Source organism: Galeopterus variegatus, unplaced genomic scaffold (assembly GCF_000696425.1).
Source record: "Galeopterus variegatus unplaced genomic scaffold, G_variegatus-3.0.2 Scaffold1008, whole genome shotgun sequence".
NCBI classification, from domain to species: domain Eukaryota; kingdom Metazoa; phylum Chordata; class Mammalia; order Dermoptera; family Cynocephalidae; genus Galeopterus; species Galeopterus variegatus.
The window spans coordinates 407,263-423,016 of NW_007727119.1; the positions used below are offsets into that span (position 1 = coordinate 407,263).

General features: G+C 39.2%; 1 protein-coding gene across 1 annotated transcript in view; it reads left to right on the top strand.

Annotated features, from left to right (window-relative positions):
- CALD1 (caldesmon 1) overlaps positions 1 to 15,754 on the top strand; it is a 189,075-nt gene that overhangs the window by 170,459 nt on the left and 2,862 nt on the right. The window contains exons 8-12 of the mRNA XM_008574173.1: positions 3,229 to 3,499; positions 5,977 to 6,117; positions 9,364 to 9,501; positions 9,917 to 10,012; positions 14,184 to 14,264. Of these exons, the coding sequence (XP_008572395.1) occupies positions 3,229 to 3,499; positions 5,977 to 6,117; positions 9,364 to 9,501; positions 9,917 to 10,012; positions 14,184 to 14,264 (727 nt within the window). The remainder of the gene's footprint in view (positions 1 to 3,228; positions 3,500 to 5,976; positions 6,118 to 9,363; positions 9,502 to 9,916; positions 10,013 to 14,183; positions 14,265 to 15,754) is intronic.

Genomic DNA, 15,754 nt, shown 5'->3' on the forward strand with positions numbered 1-15,754 from the left:
AGTATTCTTATGGTTTTATTATTTGGTAGTTTAAAATACGTTTTGTAGGTATAAGTGCTTTTAAGTTTTATTTTTGTTAAGAGAAATAATGTTTAAAAAAATCTGTCATCAGAAAGAAGTTTGGTTAACAATTAGCAAACCTGCCAATGAGCTTCAGTCAAGCTCAAATTAATAATTATCATGCCTATTGTGTCGAAATCCAGAAAGCTGTGTAATTCTAGGAAGAGTCATGAGATAGCAACAGATTGAGTACTAAGAACCCTTAAATGTAACTCTTCCATCTCTGGGCAGAAAAAAATGACAGGAACAAGCTGCCACCATATTATTGGTTTCTGCTTAGCCAACGACATGTTAGTTTTAGTTTCAATTAGAAGTTGATGCTGATAGATGCAGAGAAGCATGGTTTTGTTCTCCATATACTCATGAAATGAGGAGCCGGGAAGGGAGGAAGAGCTTCTGCTTAGATAAGCTGAGTACCTACTAGCTTAACTAAAGACAAGCCGTGTTCTTAATGGTCAAAGGCCCAATGTTGGTCTTGACTTAAACCTAAGAAGTCAAGGATAGGGGAAAGAACTTTATGGAAGAAATTTCCAGATAAGTGGCACCCTAATGCTGAGGGCTTGCCAGCACATACAGGCAGTGATGATACGGACAAAACTCTTGCTCTGTCTTGAGCATAGCTCCTTATGTTTGATTTAAGTACTGCCCCTTTGATATTCCTGTTTTCTTGTAGCTAGATTGTCTTCTCTAAAACATGGCATAAAAATCTCAATTAGATGAGCAAGTTATAGAGATAGCAAAATGTACAAAGGGTTTATAGAAAGTATGAAATGAGGCTTTTGTATTTTATTTTTTAAGATGGTAATTAAAGTGGAGGTTTTGTTTGTGATTACCAGTAACATTTTTCCAGATATTTTCAAGGTATATAATATTCAAGATAGGCAAACATATATACAGATAGTGTGTATATGTGTGAATGTAATTCTAAATACACATTTTAAATTGATTCTTGCATTGTGCATATAGCAATGTATCATGGAATTTTTATACCAATAAATATAAGCCTGCAGTTAATGATGTTAGCGTATTCCACTGGGTGGATGTATTCTAACTTATGTAACCAGTTTCTAATGACGGAGACTTTGATTGTCCGAAACAGAGACTGAGCGACACCTAGTGGAATCCAGAGAAGTTTCTATAAGCACATGTTTTGCGAGTCCAGCTCCTGTATGGTAATGTGATGATGAACACAAAGACAGAGCGGACTTTCTGCAGATGGAAAGACCTTAACTTGACTAAGAGAGAAGTCACAGGCCTGAAAACTTACAAGACCGTGAAAGAGCAACATAGTTTTAAGGGACCTTCTAACTTTGTTTGAGTTAAAAAAAAAAAAAAAAGAATTCATCTTTAACTGTCAAGACCCTAGAGCAATATTTATAAACTTTTTAACCTCAGCCCTTATAAGAAATAAATTTTACATTACGACCCAGTACACGCTTACTTATATATTTATAACTGAAACAAGAGTGTCAAGAAATGGTACTTTCTCTTGCTCTATGCAGTGTACTGTAATGTTTTCCATTTCATTTTCTTACATGCTGATTACTGTCTGCTAAATTGATTTTCTGACCTGCAGCTTGAAAAAACATTGTCTTTGAGTCCCATGAGATTACTATTATGTAAATATAAATTTATATATCAACTATATTAGTTGTTATTAGAAAGGAAGGCATGTAGTTCAAAACATTACTGTTAGAATGAGTTCTGAAGTCTAGGAGTGGCTTGTAGCCCTCTGCCATAAGTTACTGGCTTTTGGGGGTCGGCCTGGAATCATAGATCAGGAGAGAAGACAGAAAGGCTCAGGCACTGGGAACAGGAAAAGATGGCTGCACTAGAGCTAGGCACTGAAATAAATCCGTCTATCCAAAGCTTTGCTTTGAGCTTGAATCTTGCAGCTGATCACCGGCAGATGAAATTGCCTGCTGTCTCTTAATTAAAAGCTAAATACAGTAATATATGTCTATTCTTACAGAGCTGATCCAAAAAAGTTCTTAGTGACTCTGAATTAACTATGGCTTCAATATGTGCATTTTATTTTTTACCTAAACAGAACTGGAATATTGCAGTTAAATTAAAATTACTAAATTAGTACTTAAAATTACTAAATTAGCTCTGATACAGTGTGATTAGGGTTGTTACTTAAATGCCATTCTTTATGCTTCATAAACCCTTTTCATATTCATTATCTCACTTAATAGTCATAATAACTGGGAAGTTGGAAGGTTAGGTTTATTATCCCCATTTTACAAATAAGGGAACTATAGGTGAGAAGAAAAAAATAGTTTGCCTAGTTTTTTTCCATGTTGTAACACATATCATGCATTTTTTTTAATTGTAAAAAACCACAACATAAAATTTATTAATCATTTTGAAGTGTACAGTTCAGTAGTGTCAAATATATTCACACTGTTGTGTCACAGATCTCTAGATCTTTATCTTGCAAAACTAAAACTCTGTACCTGTGAAATAACAATTCCGCATCCCCTCCTGTCCCCAGCCTCTGGTAACCACCATACTGTTTTCTGTACCTATGAATTTGACTACTCTAGGGACCTCATTGAAGTGGAATCATACAGTATTTGTGTGTTTGTGACCGGCTTACTTACTAACATGATAACTTCAAGGTTTATCCACGTTGTAGCATGTAACAGGGTTTCCTTCTTTTGAAGGCTGAGTGATATCCATGGTGTGGGTAGGCCACATTCTCACCCATTCATTCCACTATGGACTCATGGGTTGCTTCCATCTCTTGGCTTTTGTGAGTAGTGCTGCTGTGGACATGGGTGTGCAACTATCTCTTTGAGATCCCGCTTTAAATTCTTTTGGATAAATACCAGAGGTGGGATGGCTGGATCGTACCGTAGTTCTATTTTTAATTTGTTGAGGACCCTCCATCCTGTTTTCCATAGCACTGTACCATTTTACACTCCCACCAACAGCGCATGTTTGCACCGTTTTGCAGGTAACACAACCAGGGGTAAGTGTGCAGAGTAGGGGCTCCCACTGAGACCTGTGGTAACAGGCGGACCCCAGCCTACCCCTGGGGCTGGTGTGAGGGTACGATTTGGGCCGGGGATGCAAAGCCCTCCGCAGACAGACAACCCCCTCCCTCCAGGGGAGGCTGCGAGGCCGCAGGGTGCCAACTCCTTTCCCTTGCCCCCACCCCAGCAGCCAGAGCCGCCCGGGAGGGAAGGTCGGCGGGGACCCCAGGGAGGCGGAAGGCGCCCCCCGGGTGGAAGCCGGCAAGCGCCTGGAGGAGCTCCGCCGCCGCCGCGGGGAGACCGAGAACGAAGAGTTCGAGAAGCTCAGACAAAAGCAGCAGGAGGCGGCCTTGGAGCTGGAGGAGCTGAAGAAAAAGCGGGAAGAGCGGAGGAAGGTCCTGGAGGAGGAAGAGCAGAGGAGGAAGCAGGAGGAAGCCGATCGGAAAGTCCGAGAGGAGGTAAGCGGGGCGCTTCCAGCCCAGGCGCCGATGCCCAGATGCCCTGATGCCCGCGCCCGCGCCGGGCCGGGCCACTGCTCTCTGGAGCGTGGGCTTCCAAAAGTATATTTTAGTTTATTATTTACGGGTTTTTATTGGTTATGAATATTCATGAGATGCAAAGCTGATCGTCACCCCTTGTGCCCAAGACGTGAAGGCCAGATTCATACTGGCAGCATACCCTTTGCCGCACATTGCGATTGTACCTGTGTCCCCCACCCAATTATCCTCATCCTGCCTCTGCCTCCCCGTAACCCGCCCCCCCACTCTACTTTGTAATAAAAAATATATATATATATATATATAAATATATATATATATATATAATTTTTTGTAAATAATAAACCTGCTGTGTGCTAGGCACGGTTCTAAAACCTTTCCACATGTTCTTTTACCCAGTTCTCATAAGATCTCTCTGATGTGGGTACTTAACCCCATTTTTACAAATGAGGAAACTGAGGCACAGAGAGTTTGTTGTTGTTGTTGTTTTTGTAATTTTCCCAAGGTCCCACTTGTCTTAACCCATTGGCCAATATGGCCTTTCAGTAGAGAAAAGTTAGAAAGCCAAGAAGGATAAAGGTCTGCAAATTAGTTACATGAACTAAGTTACGTGATAGTTGTTTTCTAATATTTGAAGAATTTTTATAGAGAAGATTTTTTAAATTTTTCTTGTTTTTTGATTTTTTTTTTTTAATGGAAGAGTAAGTGGATTGGAATGTAAACAGGCAGGGGCAGTGTCTGCTTTGTTCACTGTATACCCAGGACCTAATACGGTGCCTGACATGCAGCAGAAGCCCTATCATTATGAGCAGATGAATTTGTTCCATCTTTTAAAACAGAATTCAAAACAACAGATACAGTTACGAGGAGGAAATCCTTGGCTCAGCATATGAAAAAATGCTTAACCACCTACAGCTTATGTTGCTGCAGTTTACAATGTGCATTCTTTCCTTTCATCCTGAGGTACATTATTCTTCTCATTTCATGGGCAAAGAAACCAGGAAGCAAATAGTTTGAGTGACTCGTTTGAAGACTTTTGACTCACAAGTGGCAGGATCAGTACTGGGATCAAGCTTTTCCCATTTTGGGTCTAGAGCTTTTGAGATAGCGATCTCCCATCATTCTTCGATGACTTTCTGACTTGGATCCTATACAAAGTTTTCCCTGAACTGTGTGGAAAGTTGGGATAAATTGTTCCAAGATTCTTCCAGCTCCGACTTTCAATGAACCAATGACCTTTGGTTGGAAACTAATTGAGGTGACAGAGGTTTGGAGTTAAACATACCAGGGCCTGTATCCTAACTCTACCACTTACAAGCTGGGACCTTGCAGAGTTGCTGGACTACTCTGTGTCTTCTTTTCCTTATCTGTGAAATAATATCTATTCTGCAGGATTGTTCTGATGATCAGATCATTGTATTCACACTGCCTGGCACATGATAGGCCCTCAAAAAGTGGCAGTTATCATTATTGTCATCATTGCTGTTATTATAATGTGGAGGAGGAGAGTTATCAGGGAGAGCAGAAGGGAAATCATGAACTCTTAGAACTGGCTTGGACCTAGATTATTTGGTCTAACCTCCTACCAAGCACAGGATCCTTCTGCAATATGAATATCTGGTCTCTGCTTGAGAATGTCCAGTGATAATGATATCACAGTTTGCAAACTACAGAAGACTGCAGAAATTTCTTAGGAGGTCATTCCTAGAGGATGTGCAACGTGATGAGACCTCCAAATTTTTTGCCTGATGGAGAAGACAGGGCAGAGTATTCTAGGCCAGGAATGAAGGCACAGAGGAGTTAATGAGGCAGATTGTAAACATCTGCACTTTCACCACTGTGGCACAGTATCTCCATCCTTTCAGGTTTGTCAAACCCTCTAAAGTAATCTATTTAATTGAGGTGGGGGTAGGGGGTAGCCATAAAATCATGTCTGGTACAATTTGGCAAATAGAGTACCATAGATTTCTATAACTTTTTACATAAGTCACCTTATTTGCCTTCACAACACGCCTAGTAAGTAGGAAGAAGGGATATTCATATTCGTTTTACATATACAGAAATGGAAGGTCAAAGTTAAAGGAATTACACGGTGGTGATGATAATGTATCACCATTATGGGTAGCATCACACTGAGCATTTGTCTAAGGACTTTGCATGTGCTTCTCATTTATTCCTCCTGAAAGCCCCATTAAGCGGGTACTATTATTATTCTTGTATTACAGATGTAGAAACTGAGGCACAGAGCAGATGAGTAACATGCCCTAGGTCGCTCGGTTGGGAAGGGACAGCACCAGACACAAATCCAGGCAGCTGGACTCCAGCGCTCAGGCTCACCTCTAGTGACCACCCTCGAGGAAGGCTGGCTGTGCTCCCACAACACTCCTTCCTTTGCCTCGATGCTGACAGCAGTGTCCTTGTTGCTTGTTGTCTCTTAGGAAGAGAAGAGGAGGCTAAAGGAAGAGATTGAAAAGCGAAGGGCAGAAGCTGCCGAGAAACGCCAGAAGATGCCAGAAGATGGCGTGTCAGATGACAAGAAGCCGTTCAAGTGCTTCACTCCTAAGGGCTCATCTCTCAAGGTATATTTTCCTGGAACAGCTTCTTTTATAGTATCTCTATTATAACATCATAGAAACTTGATTTTAGCCACTTATTTAGTTATTGGTGATTCAAGGCCTTTGCTTCATTTAGCTTTTTGCTGTCCTGTGTTAGGCTGTTTGGGCTGCTATAACAAAATACCTTAGACTGGGTAATTTAAAAAAAAAAAGAAATTTATTGCCTACAGTTCTAGAGGCTGGGAAGTCCAAGATCAAGGCCACAGCAGATTCAACATCTGGTGAGGGCTCGTTCCTTGTAGAGGGCACCTTCTCACTGTACCCTCACGTGGTGGAAGGAAAAGGGGCAAACAAGGCCCCCCAGCCTCCTTTATAAGGGCACTAATTCCATTCACCAGCGCTCCACCCTTATGACCTAGTCACCTCCCAAAGGTCATACCTCCTAATACAATTTGGCAAATAGAGTACCATAGATTTCCCAATTATTTTCCCAACTTCTATTCCTTGTTTGTGGAACTCTGAACCTTGTTTCTCACTGTTAAATTACGTTAGCAATGAATGATTTTTGTGACATAATCTTCAAACAGTTCATGGAAAGAATCGTATTATCTTTCAATTCTATTTTTCTGTGAATGTTTTTGAAGTACCCTCATACGTGTGAAAAAGAAATTTTAAGTAAATCGAATATAAAGTTTTCTTAAAAATTATTATTGTTTTCATATATCGGTGTGTGGCAGCGTGTGGAGTAAGGGGAGTACCAATTTTCTAAAACTAGTAGTATGCTTTGAGTTTTATCAAGACAACACTGCCACCTCTTGGTCTTCAGAAGAACCAATTTCCCTCATTAAACTCCTTAAATAGAACATTTAACTTAGAAATTCAGTGTAAATTGTTACATTACTTAGAGACACTAAATGAAGGAATTTTTCAAGGAGTGCATCAGTAAATGGTTGGTGAGTGCTGACAAAATGGGATCATGAAGTCAAGCTGTATTTGCTAGTGTAGATAGAAAAGAAGTAGGAGTCTGAGAGCCTCTGTAATTTGCATAAACGTGATGGCCAAGGTTAGAAAGATCCCTGCGTCAGAAGGATGCTGAAAGTTCTAGAAAGAACGGTTCTCGGCTCTGCCACCACCCCCTCCTTGTGCTCCTCTCCTTCCACCCAGCTGGATTTCTCTTCATTCTCCAGATCCACCACTCTGTGTGCCTCCTGGTTCCTCAAATCTTTGTACACTTGAATATTAATGATGCTTTATTATACTTTGAACTACATGTAAAGAAGTATGAGGGGGTCTTCAAAAAGTTCAGGGAAAGATTCATAGTATCTTTTGCTTCTATTTTTCCATGAACTTTTTGAAGTTCCATTACACAGTAATAAAGATAAATTATACAAGGTTTTAAATAGATTACTACTTTCAGCCTAATATTCTTTAATAAAGAGTTTATTCTTTTAATGAATGGGTTTATTGGTATGTAACTGTATTATTATTATATCTTCACAAATATATCTTCAGTATCTTTAATTCCTTATAAAATGTGTTCCCATATGTGGCTTAAACCTTACAATCTTGCATAATCCTTTTTCATGTATAAAAACTTTTATTATCAAATAAAAGTAGTAGTATAAAGTAATATGAACATAATAGCCCACCAGAGTTTAATCATCATCAATTTCAAATTGGTTATTTTATATCTGAAGGAGCATAGTTTTATGCTTCTAGCTACTCCAACTTTTTTTCCTACCCAATTGACATGGGAGTTTGTATTTGGAAATAATGTGTATTTCTAAGTACCAAAGCACTAAGAGGGAAGGTGTCATTGATCAAGATGTGATCCTGGTTTTTTCTGCTTTGTGTAGATGTTTAGTCAATGGTTTTAGCCTGCTTCTACATCAAAAGTGATTGAATCCATTTGATATGATTTTCTCCTTTCCTTTGTACTCTATAGATACTTATAAAATAATTCACAAATGATAACAGGAAATAAGAAAGAGAGGGATCTGATGATTTAGCAAATACATAACCAAGTTCTAACACTTAAGACGTGATTTTTATTCACAAGATTAAATATCTACTAATATATATCACAAATTGCAGATAGTTATTTTCTGTGGTTGAAAGGTCATAGCACTGATAGGTCTAATGAAGCCAAGACTGTGGCTTCAGACTTTGCATAGTCCAGTGAGATTGTTTTTTGTGCCATGGCCATTGATAGTGCCACTTATCCTGGCTGACCATCTTGACCATAGGCCACAGACCACAAAGCAGGACCAGGAGAGAAACTTGTGCCATTTTGGGTATGCCCTTCATTACTGCTGGGAAAGTATCTCAAATGCACACCTTTCTTACTTACATCCATTCTTTCCTCCTTATGGTATATTCTCCATGCAGTGGTATCTCAATATTTCAGTCTTTTAGCACTACCCTGCCTCAGGACCTTTGCACATGCTGTTACTACTGCATGGAGTGTAGTTTGCTCTTCCTGTTTATGTCACCACTTCTGAGTTTTCTGCCAGATCAGGGTTTTAATGTCACTTCCTCAGAATAGCCTTCCTTGACCACCTCCCAGCCCCCAAACTAAGTATTTATTCCTCTAATCTGTGCTCTCTGGTCATACTTTATAGCATTATTTTTTATAGCACTCCATTATTTTTTATAGCACTTTCCACAATGTGAAACAAATACTTAATCTTTCTCTCCTATTAAAGTATAAGCCCACTGCAGCTTAGAAAGTGGACTGTCTTGTTTTGAGCACCACTATATCCTCAGAGCCTAGCAGAATGCCCTGCACATAGTATGCACTTAAGAAGTATCTGTTGAAGAAATGAGGCAGAGTATCATCCTAACAGTAAATGATGTCCCAATAAAAAGCATATTTCACTATCTTTTTTTTTTTTTCAAAAGATGACTGGTAAGGGGATCATAACTTGGTGTTGTCAGCACCACGCTCTCCAAGTGAACTAACCGGCCATCCCTATATGGGATCCAAACCCGTGGCCTTGGTGTTATCAGCACCGCACTCTCCCAAGTGAGCCATGGGCCGGCCCCCTATATTTCACTTTTGAAAGATCATCTGATCTAGCTCTTAGGATTGATTTTGAGGGATGTATGTCATCAAAATGCAGTTTTACAACAAATTATGACTCTTGGTTTTTGTGAATATGTTTACACAATGAAGTTTTAAAATGACAATGTTGAGGAAAACAAGGCCACTATAATTTTATGAGAACAGACTTCTCAGCACCAATGCTAAAAATAATTCACACCTTTCAGGGGACAAAAACTGCGAAACCTATAAAGCCAGCAGCCTCAGATCTTCCTGTTCCTGCAGAAGGTGTCCGCAATATCAAGAGCATGTGGGAGAAAGGGAATGTGTTTTCATCCCCCACTGCATCAGGCACACCAAATAAGGTGAGCATGTGATTGTTGTCTTTTAAGTTTAGAGGGCTGGATTTTTTTTTCCGTTTTGACTTAGGAATCACACTAGGTAATAATAAAAGCAGTGAAGAAGGTGCAATTCATACTTGTTTTGCAATGACTGCAAAAGCAAGCTCTCCGAGAATGTGTTCGTGTGTACACTATGCACTATGCTCTCTGGTCATGGAAGTCTAAATAAAGTGCCTGAGATCAAGTGTCAACCCTTGGGATTGGGGTAAAGTGAGGTGTAGAGGGAAGAAAACCAGATAATATATTCTTTAAATATCAAGTTTAAGATGTATGGCTATGTGAAGTAATACTTAATGGTATTTTGAGGTTGCTTTGAAGATTCCTTCCCAGGTAAAGTTTACTTTTTTCTTTAACGTTTTGGATGATTGACTCTTTGTAGGAAACTGCTGGTCTGAAGGTGGGGGTTTCTAGTCGCATCAATGAATGGCTAACTAAAACCCCAGATGGAAACAAGTCACCTGCTCCCAAACCTTCAGTAAGTAGCTTCAGGTTTTTCTGAACGTCTTTGATTTCCCAGCTTCTAGGAGCAGCAGCAACAAAGCAGTTGGTCTGTTTACCCAGGAGAATAGTGCTCCTGTTCTTTGCTGTCACTGCTGAAAAACAAACAAGGAGGTGTTCACATTTAGAACAGTCCTAAGCAGCTGCATCGTAATTACCCAGAGGGTAACCTGTAACCAAGTAATCACCTCTCCACCCTGGCTGAGAGGAGTTAGCCAGAATGCTGAAGTACTTCAAAGTTAGACGCTTTACTGGTCTATTTCTTTAGCTTCTATTCTATAAATTATGGACAGGAATTTGAAAATGAAATGTCAAGTTATGTTGGTTACTTCTCTGTCAAGAGCACCCCTAAACTTATACCCAAAAGAATGTGTAGGTTGGTTATTTTTAATTCATATTTTCTAATTTGCTAATTTCTATAACTTGGCACAAAAATGCAGTAATTGGGTAGTTGTTCAAATAATTGCTATAATTTTGTTGTCAACACCTCCAACGGAAAGCCATAAAAAAAAAAATAGTAAAACTGGAAACTGGAAAAACTGCTTATGAGTGTTGTTTTTAAAGTCTAAAATTTTCTTATTTATCAAGTGTAGCTATCTTACCATAAAAATGTTCTTTTAACCTTTTCATGGAATATATATGATAATTGTCTTGCATTTATCATTATAATAAAAAAGCCTACCATCAACCGTATGTCATCCTAATGGGAAGGTTAAAAGAATTAAATTTAGTTATTTTTACAACAGGTATAACTGTGTCAAGATTTCCACACCATAAAGAAAAGAAAAAAAACATTTTCTGGGGTTATTGACAACATCTTATAAATAGCAGGACAAAAGGTATTACAGAAAAATTACAGAATCATGGCCTGCTTTACCTACTGTTTGATAAGTGATTTGCTAGACTATCTTCTAGAGGGTGGAGAGGGAAAAGAAAGAAGACTGTGGCAATTGGTATGGATTTTAGTGGTCTCTTTTCACTGGATTTTGTAGACTAGTGTGGCTTCCTCGGTGATGACCAGATTGGAAGAAAACAATAGTAATTGGTATTGTAAATAAACTGCTAGTTTGAGTTTACATATTAAGCACCTTTAAGCTTTGTGCACATTCCAGTGAAAGCAGTAACCTATATTTTAGAGCCAGCACCATGTCAACATGGATATCAACATGGCAGTCTCCTTGGGAAGAGGACATGACTTGGCCCCCCAAGGCAGGAGGCTAATTCACAGACACTCTGGGTCCAACAGAAAAGAGATGAAGTTTCAGCAGTGTGGAAAGGGCTGACAGGATCCTGCTGATGCGTAGAGGTTGGCAGGCAAAAAGCTAAGTCCAGGGAAGGCAGTTTGGAAAGACAGGTCAGACAAGGATCCTAGGTTTTGTCCCTGGGACTCACACTGGTTGCCTGCAGCTAAGATTTGTATAGCTTGGCCCACAACATTGTGTGTTATTTTCCTTTTTTAAATTGTAATTTGAACACATTTTGAGGTATGAAGGCATGCATTTTTGAATTTGTTGATTCCCTCTTTTCCTTATTTTCTTACACCAAGCCTCTTTGGGCATTTGTGTTTCTAGCTTGGCCCTTCACAGCAGGCATCTGACACCTTTGGGACTCTGGCCAGACTGACCCTGAGCCCAGGATGTCAGAAGAATCTCATCCTATTGTTTATATTTGTTGGCATGTTTGGGTGGAAGAGAGAGCTTAGGTTTGTGTTTGTAGATGTGTGGCATGTGGCCATTAAGACAAAATCAGAGGGCAGTTTCTTTCAACAAAATGTTTCTCACCCAGTGAAATCCTGAGGAGGAGGAAAAGAGTAATTCATAGGATTAAAGTATTGAGTTCTAAATTCATTAAGAAAAACCTCTACCAGTAATTATGTAATGATTTTCAAATCTGCTAAGAATTAGAAATGCTCAGAATAGTTTGTCAAATAAATATTACTTGGGGTCCCTGAAAATTAACTTCTTTGAAATTAAACATTGATCTACACAGGGTTCCTTCCTATTGCTGGGACATCTATTGCTAATTGTGGGTAGAATTTACAGGATTTCAGCGTAACTTTGTAACTGAAATTCAGTTCTGAGTATGTCTGTTTTCGCTGCTTTGTCTATTCTTTGTGTCTCAGGTAAATGTTATACAGCAATTGAAAAGCTAATTTGTCTTTCTTTTTGTTTTAAAAAAACTCGACAATGTCTTTCTCAGCTGACTTCTGTTCTTCACTCTTTGGTCTCTGGTTGACTGGAAACCTGCTTCTCCTGCCTTCATTTCTCCTCTTCTCCCAGAGTGGGTCTTTCTCTAAAATGTAGTCTGGTCAGGTAATTCCATTTATATTTCCCTTTTGATTTAAAATGCCAACTTACAACTCGGATGTTAATATTTTCTTAAAGAAGATTCTTTAAAGTCTTTAAGTGATCTTGAAAGATTCGTCAGCAGGATTTAAGGGAAATGCAGTCCAATTTCTTGGGTAGAAGAACGTTCATGTGAAAGAAAAATATTTGTCTCATATGAATCAAATAAATAAAGTGATAACAGCCACTTTACAGAGCTTCCATCAGCATGTTCCTAATATAGTTTCCAAAATTTTAAAAGTCTTCCAGACAATTTGGCAACTTCTACTTACACTGGCAAATGTAGTGGAATTCTTCAAAAACAATCTGATTTGTTTCTTAATAGTTCCAAGTTAAATAGGTGTAACTCTCTAATAGAATATCAGGAATTCATGCCACAGAGGAAATACAGAAACTTAGTAAGATGAAGGCAAATCTGAGATGTCTCACATGGTACCATTTAACAGTGCATTTTCAGTGTTGAGATCTCAATACCATCTATCAGAAATACACCCGCTTAGACTGGTGTCCATGCATAAATTCAATTCCTATTAGCTTTGCCTTCCTCATGAGAAAAGCGTTTGCCAAAATAAGCACTACTATTTCAGTAAAACACATTTATTTTCTACAAACTGTCTTTTGCCAAGTACTAATATAAGCAAATGCCGAAAGAAAAGTAAATGGAAACAGAAATTTGGATCCTTATCCAAAAGAAATTAATTACGAGGTAGTAAAGACTCAAAGCTGTATAACTGCTTTCGATCATATTTTAGTGTTTCCTTCCCAAGATTTCTACATGTTCTCACATTATGTCATCAACTGTCAGTTTCTCTTATGGGTACAATTTGTGATAAATGTTTATTTTTGCAGGACTAGGTTCTACTGATTCACTTCTGGATTACCCACTTGTTCCTTGGGAAACACAAAATGATTTTAGTGCAGGGGAAGGGAATTAGAAAAGAATCTTAGTTGGGTTGCCCAGAAGCAAATCCTGAGGCAGTGATTCCAGTGCAAGTAGTTTACTTGGGACGTGAAGAAAGCACTACAGGGAAAGAGATGGGGAGAAGGCAGCCAATGAGGAATGTGTTACTAGCAAGTCACTGCACAGGCTGTTAAAACTCAATCCCATGGGGGAAACCCTGGAAGCCACTGTAGAACACATGCTTCAGAGTCATCCTACCTGAGGCGTGAGTGAGCCTGAGAGACATTCTTGCACCAATGCTCAATGGCCAGCGGTTGAGCACTGCTTTTGGGATGTTAACTCTCTGAACTTCCAGCCTACCTCCTGGGTGGGCAGAGTGGGCATCTGTAGCCAGAGAGAAGTCCCAAGGCAAAGAAATGTAGTGTTGGCAGCTGGAAGTCAGGCCAGTGTATGCTGACATAGAAAGGGCTGGGGACATGGGTGGGACACCAAAAGATCATCTGCAAGGGGTGAAATGCTTACCAAACCACAAATGAATTCTTTTAAAATAACCTATGTTCGATTCACTTCCAAGAGCATAGTTAAGTTAAAAATAGGCTACATTATTTTGTATATGCTTATATTCCAATTTTACTGATCAATAACCAGTAAGTCCTTGGTGAAGGAAAAGGACCCAAATGCTCTAGGTCAAAGGGTATGCCCATTCTCATAAGAAAAGCCAAGGCCTGAATAAAATTAAACAATGGCTAGTGGTCCTTTCATCCATTTTGGATCACTGGAATAAAGTGTATTAAACAACAAATTCATTCAAACAAATAAATGACAGATGTGGTAATTTAATTAGAACTGGCCAGGAAATATAAATGGCCACCCATCAATGTTTTTTGCTTTCTCTCCATTAGGACTTGAGGCCAGGAGACGTATCCGGTAAGCGGAACCTCTGGGAAAAGCAATCTGTGGATAAGGTCACTTCCCCCACTAAGGTAATCTACTGGGAGGACTACTATTTCAGAGATTGTTTTCCTGATGTATCCTGCAGCATGGTGTCCTGAGGTCAAATGAGAAATATCATTGACACGCAGATCTTTGCCTGCATGACCATCAAAAAGACCTGTCTATAGTTCAGTGGAAGGAAAAGTACTGAAGCCTCTGGCATTGCAGGTTTGTCAGTCATATAGCATAAATAGCCCAACCTGTGCGATGGTTCCCAGTAAGACGTCCTAGATCCACCATAGCGGTAGAAATGTTAACGGCAGAAGGCTGTACGGGATAACCATGGTCTGCATTTCCTTACAAGATCCCAGCTCAGCACCACAGTCATTTGAAGACCATACAGAGTAAAACATCAGTCTCCCTGAGTGGTTCCAAAGCTTCTTTCTGGAACCACTCCAGGAGATTACATTGCCATTGCCAGTAGCCTAGGACTCAAGGTTGCTATGGCAAAATATAAAATAATATTCAAAAGTAAGGCAAAATTCACTACCCCTGGAAAACTAATGGTTAAGAATGCTTAGATTCCTTTTTTACTTTTTGTCTTGTGGTCAAAGAGTTTGCTTATTCTTCAGAAAGAGGGCTCTGGGCAATATCTAAATGATGCTCAGAAAGCAAATAGGACTCCTTATTGTACAAGGAGCTGATTCAGCTCCTAATTGTTGTATCCCCTCCCCATTTCAAGTAACAGACCCAATTTTCTCCTTTAACAGAGGGAAAGTTAAAAAGGGAGAAATCAGAGGCCAGCAATAAGTAGGATTAGAACAGTGTGTTTATGGGCTGATTTAGAACTCTAGAGACAAGCACTTCTTAAGCAAACTTAAGACTAAAGAACACATAGAAGGCAACTAGAAAATCAGGGCACTTCCCCGCAGTGAGAGAATTGCTTCCACTTTCCTATTTTCTAGACACACTTAAGTCTGGTGCAGCTGCCCAAGTATAATGTATCATACTTCATCTTCTCCATTAGTTATGTATTGTTCTTTCATTCCAATAAAATCCACTAGCCCAGCCTCTCTACTTAAAGTGACTTTTAAATAAGTTCAGTTTTTCCAAGTCATTGCTAAATATATTAAAAGTACCTAGTAATAATTATCACCACTACAAAGCACCAACACTAAGGGAGCCTCCACTCTATGCCAGGCACTGTTCTACCTTCTCAACCTACATTATCTCATTTGATCCTCAAACCACCATGTGAGGTAAGCAGTATTATGACTCGTTTTACAGCTGAGGGAGATGAGGCACTGAGAGATTAACATTCCCAATGTCACACAGTGAATAAGTTGCAATATCTGGATTGATACTCAAGAAATCTGATCTGAGCCTGCATTGTTAACCATTAAACATGCTATTTTCTTTTGAAGACACATATTCAGCAGAAATTATAAAGTTTTAAAATTCCTTTTATAATTTTCTCTTGGTGACATGAAGGAGGAAGAATTTTTTGTTCGCTTGTTTCTTTTTTTTTTTTTTTTTTTTT